The sequence below is a fragment of the Triturus cristatus genome, chromosome 11, assembly GCF_964204655.1.
Source record: "Triturus cristatus chromosome 11, aTriCri1.1, whole genome shotgun sequence".
Classification (NCBI taxonomy): Eukaryota; Metazoa; Chordata; class Amphibia; order Caudata; family Salamandridae; genus Triturus; species Triturus cristatus.
Genome location: NC_140594.1, coordinates 624,500,205 through 624,508,493, shown reverse-complemented (window position 1 = coordinate 624,508,493; position 8,289 = coordinate 624,500,205). Strand labels below are relative to the sequence as shown.

The following is an 8,289-nucleotide window of genomic DNA, read 5'->3' as shown; positions in this document are numbered from 1 at the left end:
TATTCCATAGGCTTATAAGGACTACTCTCTTGTTCTTCTCAGACATGTTACCTAGAGGTCGTCAGGATAGCATCAGGGCAATTTCAGACCTGCATCTCTGGCCTCTAAAACTTTCTTTCTTGGGGTTCTAGGACCTGCTTCACTGAGATCCTCAGATTCATTTTCCTGGTGTTCTAAGCTATGCTTGCATTGGATTCTCAGACATGCCTTAGGGTTCCCTTGATTCCACAGGTTTCTAATGCCTGCTCTCCTTGGTTGTACAAACCAGCTTCCCTGGGTTCTCAGACTTGCTAATGGGTTCTCATGCTTTGGAATCCCAGACATTCTTCCCCGGCTGGCATTGTCAGATCCGCTTCCTTGGGTTCTAAGACCTTTTCTTGAGGCGTTCAGACTTGCTCCCTGGGGCTTTGCTTTCAGATCAGTTGTCAGGGGGACAAAGAGCAGCTTCTTAGTTTCACACTTCTTCCTGTGGGTTCAAAGGTACGAATTCTCTTGGATGGAACAGTATACGTCACCTGTTAACTTCCGAACTGACAGATGAGACAATGTCTATTCATGAATGGTACGAACAATTAGCTAGTTTCTCTGGACACAAGCCTCTCTACACACTGTGAGGCTAGAGAAGAAATAATGCTAATCTTATTTCCTTATGCACGCTGAGAATGGAGACTGCCTTTAACGGTGATTATTGTCAGTCAGTTTCACATGCTCCTTTGAGTAGTGTGGGGTGGCACATCTAGACTGCCCTTTCCTATGTTGCCTAGAATCCCTCCCATGACCAGTAATTTCCACTGTTGAAGTCATAGTCTTTGTAGTGATGACCAAGGTCTGTTTCTAGATGTCGGCTGAACAACTGGTCACAGATGATGCATCAGAGTGAGAGGTCACACATGAAGCAATGGAGTTCTTGGAGTCTGGGTGCTGTGGAATGTTGCCAGTTGCTGGCCCAGTATTCTCTGTAGATGTTCTTGCTTCTTGTGCCAAGATGGCGGATCTTCAGAGACAACCTATAAAGACAAAGAGGTAAATTTGAAGAGAGGGAGCTGGAGGGTGTGGCTCTGCCAGAGGCATCACCTGCTTTGGACAAGACATATTCCAGCAGATTCTGCCCCTCTGTCTGGCTCTTGGGGTCTGTGTTCATGCCCAACACTTAAATTAGATTAGGTCTTGTCACTCTGGTTGCCTCATATTTCCCCTCCAAACCCAGTGGCATATTTGTGGGTAAAGGGTTTATCACATCAGGATCAAAACATTACTCAGGTCCCGGGGCTCGGCCATACCCAAAGCCTCTGTAGTTTCCTCAGAGTGCCATACATGGGACCCAAGGCAGGCCTCTTCTGGTAAAGTGCTTATTAGGCACGGAAGTGGTAAGGGAATGAGTATTGTCGTAACCAAGGCAGTGATCTCTTCAGTGTCACATGTTTGGTACACACAAGCCCTGACTGTAAGGGGATCATCCTCTTCTTGGAAAAGTCCACCACTATGACTTTTATTTGCATATAGTCCATGAATTGCTTGGAACAGACAATATCTGCTCCCCCCACCAGTAGGAGGACCTAACGGAGCTGATCATAAGATAGCCAGGGTGAGGATCACATAACAGATGCACCACTGTCCACAATACCTAACACCGGCAACCACACAGCTGAATCATCAAGGTTGAGTTAATCTGAGGGGCCTAGGTGCTCTTCTGTGTCAGTAAAAGCAGAAGAGGAATTAGTGCCTAAGCATCATCGTTACGGTCTTCAATCAGGTGGTTCAGCCAGTCTGGAGGGCAGTGTATATTAACAGATACAAACAGTGGGAGGGGAGACATATGCTCTGCTAATGGCATGTGGCTAAGTGGCTATGTGTGTCGCTAATTTCCCGTTAGGTACCTTAAAGAAACATGGAACATACATACAAGTTTGTGGCCTGTAACTTATTTTTGAACATTGAGATCTTAAATAGATTCACAAGGTTTATACTACAGAATTCAAAGGATGCAAGAATGGCCTCTTCAACCACAGAACCATATTCCGTCCCCACAATGTGATCCGCTTTACTTATCCTTGACAGTGGGACCTTGTCTATGAGCAAGGGTTTTGCTTCTTTATCTAATGTAAACTGACCTACAGGCCTTTCCAGGAGGGGCCTGCTGGCTTCTGATAACAACCGGAAGCCACCCACTTCACATATTGTTTGGGAGATGGCCTTATGCGCAGATAAAGGACTGCAAACTGCAAATGGCTGCTTAGCAGGCATAGAAGACATAGTCCTACCCATCTCGCAACATAATGCCATTTTAACATTCAGGATGTTATGTAACGTTTAATTTATATAGCGCTTCATACACCTGATGAGGCCATGAAGCGTTACATCTCCCTTCAGGATCCTGGTAGGCATGGGCAGGGCCGGCTATAGTGCTGTTGGCGCCTGGTGCGACAATCAGTTTTGCTGTCGCCTCCCCCATGACCTCCTCCTCAGGTTCCCTGACTACCACTGGGCAAAAGTGCCCCTCATCTCTCCGTAGCTCCTCTTTCACATACATTTCATTCGTTTTCAAGCACTTGTAAAGGCTGGCTTACTAATAAAAATGTATATCTATCCAAACTAATCCTTTTTAGCAACACTAGGACTAGATAATTAAAAACTGGAGAAACAAACATAACGTCCTAACTATTTTATGCAGTTTGCATGCAGCTCTTTGAGGACAGTTTGTAACAGTCACTGTTGTATATTAGGGATGCATCCTGTGTTCTACCGTAACACAAGGATCTCTGTGACAAAAGCAGTAATCCACTTAGCTCGCCATACAAAATACAGATCATGTGCTACTTTATGCCACTAGACAAAACTCCGATCTCTCTCTCTCTCCAACACAAATATTAATCAGAATAGTTATCTTGACAATTTTATTGCTGCCTGAAAGCTGGATGCACAAGGAACTCTGCAGAAGGTGTTTTGAAATCGTAAGTTATTGCTAAGCACAGTGCCTCCTCCCCCACCCCCCTCAAGGTCAGCACCCCTCCCCAGGTCAGCACACAGTGCGGCCGCATCAGTTGCACTGCCCTAAAGCCGGCCCTGGGCCCAGGCATAATTTAATGTAGGGTCATTTACCACGTCTACATGGGTGGAGCAAAATGTGTCATGCCAATGGTACTGGTGATATTTTGCACTTAAAATAAATGAACAAAATGCGTAAATTCCTTCACATGATTCAGTGTTCAGAATTCCGAGCTGTCCCGGAAGGCCCAATGAGGGTTCATTTGAGGTTTTAAGCTCAGTCAGACCTCCAGGAGGCAGGATACATTATCTTGAATGTTCCCTCTTGTCATTTGGAGTGCTCCCGAAGGTGTTCCCGGTTTTATGTTTTAAAAACAAAATTCCATCTGTATTAATCTGTATTTATTTTTGGGCCATCTTTTTAGTCATTATTCATATTTATTTTGTGCTTTACGATTAAATGGAGTAAAAAAACATACATTTCCACATTTATTTAACTCATAAACATGCACTCATACTTTGAGCATATCTCGATTTTATCCAAACCCCTAGAGATAGGTCCTTGTATATGAAATTGAGAATTGGAACTCTCCCCATCAATGACCTAATAGTGAGCTGGAGGGGGAATGACCGATCTGCAGTAGTAACAGTAGTAGCTCCATGTCCAGGATGTGGAGCTCGTACCGAGTCCATTGCCCATTTTATGTTTGCCGGCCCAGTATACAGACACATAAGAAGTAAGTGGTTAAAACCTGTTTGTATATTGCTGGGCTCAAGAAACTATCTGTCTGTTCTACGTGTCCTCAGGACAGATACTACCTCCCTTACTGTGATCTGTGGGGCAGCCAAATACCTGGGATGTGCACGGGTGTTACGCTCGAAGTTTTTGGCATCAAAAAATATGGATTAGGCTTGTATGAATTGTTTTGTACCATACTGCTGTGTACTACTTTTTATGATACTCAAATTTTATAGGCTTTTCCCTATTTTTTACTTCTTCATAAAATGAATTTTACTTTTTAATTATCAATTTGCAATGAATTGTCATTGTTAGTTTTATGTCAAGTTGTTTTTATGAATTGTATAAGGACTGATTCTGCTTTTATGATATATTTTTGTATCGAATAAAGCATATCATACATACATAAACATGCACTCATACTTTGATGCCTGTCACGTTTTAGCAAATTCAGCTGCAAAATATACCAAAACACTACAACTACAGGTAAATATCAGCAATTTACTGCAAATATGTTTTAACATATGCCTGTATTTAAAGATATCTTAACTTGATTTTTAACTCCCCATGCTATCTATCTGCTCATCTGTTGTCTTCAAATTCACAGCATACAGCATGGGAAGCCACTCATTAGAAGCAGAATTTTCTGTATTTTTCCACTTTTAAAAATATACACAGGCAGGAAACACATTGATTTCTGTCTGTATTTCTCTGTAACAATCAGTAAAAACGAAAAATTGGGAGCCTTAATTATAAGACTGGGTAGTGCTCTGGAGGGCCAATGGTTAGGACCCCAAGGACCTAGTTTCCGTGTGCTTTGTTGCAAAGGGCCCAAGATAGAGACCTGCTGGCCAGGGGAGGGCGCCCCTGCGTAGAAGGGGCTCTAAACTTGCCCCAGGTCAGACCTCCAGCAGGCCTTGGGGTGGAAGCCCCTGGCCCTGGGATCCATTCCATGGCCCACAGTGTCAACTGGATCCCAGGATGGGGACTTGGATGCCGGAGGAGGCTTACTCTGCTTGCCTGCAATAAGAAGCTCAGACCAGGCTCAGGTCAGTGCTCCAGCTGGTCTTGGGGTGGAAGCCCTCTACCCTGGGTTCCCTTCTCCGGCCCATCGTGTTGCAAAGTGAATGGGACGGGGTCTTGCAAGTACCGCGTGATCTCCCCTGCTTGTCCGGGTTCAGGTGCTCTAACTGGGCTCAAATTCAGAACTCCAGCTAGCCCAGTGGTGGAAGCCCTGACCAGGGTTCCTTTCTCTGGCCCGCTATAGTGCAACGTACCTGGGATGGGGTTCCACAGGCTATAGGAGATCTCCCCTGCTTGTCCTGGTTCAGAAACTCTCAACGGACCCTGGGTCACAGCTCTGGCTGGCCGAGGGGTGGAAACCTCTGGCATGAACTCCTTTCTCCGGCCTGCCATGCCGCAAAGTGCCTGGAATGCGATCTCGCAGGAACCTCTCCTCTGCTCGCTCAGGCTCAGGTGCTCTGACTTGGCCCTGGGTCAGAACTTCGACTGGGACAAGGGAAGCCCCCCCCCCCCCCCCCATCCTGGGCCAAAATGTGTAGGCCAGCTGGGTATGAAACTGCCAGTGGTCCACAGACGTCAGAGTGCCTCCGCTGTCTGCTCGGGATAAGAAGCTCTCACCGGACCCGGGATGGGGACCAGCAGGCCAGAGATAAAGAGCTCTGATGGGCCCCAGGTGAAAGTTAAGGCGGGCCCTGGAATGGAAGCCCCTAGCCATGGACTTCGTTCTATGGCCTGCCCTATGGCCTGCCATGTCGCAGAACCAGGATGGGGTCCTGCAGCCACCAGGGGGTCTCCCCTGCTTGTCCGGGTTCAGAAGCTCTGACTGGGTCCCAGGTCACAGCTCTGTGAGGCCCCCTCCATAGCCCCTTGGCTGATACCTAGCTCTGGTTCCGAGAGCTCAGACCTGTGTCCTGTCCACTCCAAGGGCGAGCAGAATACTTTTTCATAAGACATGACATGACCAGATTTCCTTCCTTCAAGACAGACTACTGGTCCCTTCAAGCCTCGAACATCTGGTCATCCGCCATGCATTCTTACATGGCTGGGTTGCCCTTGAGGTCACGATGAGAACTCATTTGACTCATTGAGGCCAGCCAGGGCTCCAGGAGGTCGGTGTGGTTTCTCCAATGGATCCCTCTTTCACTCGGTGTACACAGATTACAAGAAAGGAGTGACCTTCCTCTGGATTAGTATGTGTCAGAAGGTGCCCCTTTTGTCACGTTTACTCCCTGACTTTGCCAGATACATGATGCCAACTTGACTAAGTGTGCCCTGGTTCCCTGCCAATCAGGTTCCCAGGGCCTGTGTCCTTTCCCAAAACTGTACCCTTGTTTTCACAATTGCCACACCTCTGGGTCACATGTAAGTCCCTTGTAAAAGGTACCCCTGGTACCAAGGGCCTAGCGGCCAGAGAGGGCCTCTGAGGGCTGCAGCATGTATTATACCACCCTCAGAGACCCCTCATCTGAACACCCACACACTGCCATTGCAGACTGCGTGTTTTGGTGCAGACTAAACTGAAGAGTCGACATGGCACCCATCCCTGGGTGCCATGCCCACCAACACTGCCTGTGGCATGGGTAAGTCACCCCTCTAGCAGGTCTTACAGCCCCAAAGGCAGGGTGCACCATAACACCGGTGAGGGCATTGTTGCATGAGCAACATGCCCCTACAGTGTCTGTGCCATTCACAAGCTTTGTAAGTGCAGTGAAGCCATTTTGAATATAGGGGTTGGGAGTCTGTCATTACGAAGTCCACAGCTCCCTGATGGCTCCACTGAAAACTGGGACGTTTGGTACTAAACTTCTCAGCACATTAAACCCACACGGATGCCAGTGTGGGATTTAATGTAAAACGCACTCAGATGGCATCTTTGAGATGCCCCCTGAAAAATGACCAGCCCTGGTGTGGTTCCTGATTGGCTACTGCACCCAGAAATGGTATATTTGTTTGGGGTTGTAAAGATGATTCCCCTCTAACAATGAGACCCAATCTCCGAAAAGACTGATGCAGGCTGCCGTAGAAGCCTGTGCTACTTCTCTTAATGGTAATTTCACGAGTCAGTTGCCCAGCTATGGGAACACCTGTTGACCATTTGACCGAGAAAGGCTGCTCCTGGTGTGAGACATTTGGTAAATATTTGAGGTGCTGACTTGAGCCCGAAAGGTAGTGCCTTGAAATGGTAGTGTTGTCCTTCTACAAACTTCAAAGGTACTTTCTGTGTTTTCAGTGAATGGGTAGGTGGAAGTATGCATCCCGAAAATCCAGGAAGGTCGTAAATCCTCCTTCCTGCATCATCAGAGGACTACTTGTAGAATAAACATCAGAAAATATTGTTTCTTTAGAAATCTGTTTAGTTGCCTGAGATCCAGGATTGCCTCCATTGACCTCTCTTCTTTTTTAAGTGAAAGTGCTTGGAGGGGCACTTTTCACAGAATCTTCCCCTGAAGAGAGGACATTTCCCCTTAGATGGTGGAAATTCTTTTGAGCTATAAGAAACAATGGTAACCTAATTTCTCTGTCCTTAATAGTCTTAGTAGTGAAAGTCTTGCATATACCACATCTTATGATACAAATACACTGAATAATACAATGGCACTAAATAGACTGAGAATGTTTATTGATTTCCCAACAAACCAATAATGCACACTTTACAGGAAATTTGGTTTGCTACGATGACTGTTGTTGGCATTTGGCTGTTTAATAAAAAGATCTCCCTGGTCCAGAAAAGACCAAATCTACCCTAAAAACAACTTACAGTGCCTCTGTGCTGAAGACAGGGCAGGTTCAAATCCAGGGTAGATCAAAATAGTAACAGTTTCAGGTTCACTGAGAGGTTAGAGCAGAGCTCTTCCAGGGGACTCCTTCACACACCACATGCGGTAGACATTTGAGTTATGGTGACTTCTAGAGGGAGTAAGAGAGCTTAAGCTTACACTTCATTGGCTGAAGTTTGGGTTCTTTCAAATGAGGTGGATGTGCTACTAAATACATGTTGCTGTTTCAAACCTATGGCCATTTTAACACTGTATACAGCTATTTTAATGTACCATGGATTCCCCGCCTGATGACAGGGAATTATTCAAGCATGTGAATATATAAAAGATCCAATGTTGGAGAAGTAAAGAAATGATCCATTTGCATAAAACAAATAGAATATAGGTTGAGGATTTTAATACCATCTTCGAGGCCAGAAAATGAATTTAAAACAGCATCATGAATGGGGGCAGGTGAGGGGGGTTGCATATGATTTCAAAGTTATTTTGGAATTACTCATTCAAGCTTGTGAACCTGTAAGAGTCACAGTGCTGCAGAAGACCTAACATCTCATGAGTTCTTGATGGGCACAGGAATAAGTCCCACGTTTGGCCCGAAACTCCTGTACATAAAACAATGGTTATTCCTTTCAGCACCCTGACTGCTCAGAACACTACAGACCCGTTATCCTGTTTTCCTCTTAACGGTGCTCCAAGTGTCTGCCCAGGATTAATTTTCCTTTAGCTCAAGCCATCTTCTAAGAGTTGCTCCTTCCCCCACAAGAG

At 45.9% G+C, this 8,289-nt stretch overlaps 1 protein-coding gene across 2 annotated transcripts in view; it reads right to left on the bottom strand.

The window, feature by feature from the left end:
- Positions 1–340: 340 nt before the first annotated feature.
- Positions 341–8,289, bottom strand: part of LOC146785184 (inositol polyphosphate-5-phosphatase A-like) — a 342,688-nt gene continuing 334,739 nt past the window's right edge. The window contains exon 16 of one of the 2 annotated variants that reach the window (XM_085634048.1): positions 341–1,007. Coding sequence is in view for 1 of the 2 variants with exons in the window: in XM_085634049.1 (XP_085490175.1) it covers positions 885–1,007 (123 nt within the window). In the remaining variant the exon portion in view is untranslated. The remainder of the gene's footprint in view (positions 1,008–8,289) is intronic. The other variant, XM_085634049.1, reaches the window with a different exon arrangement.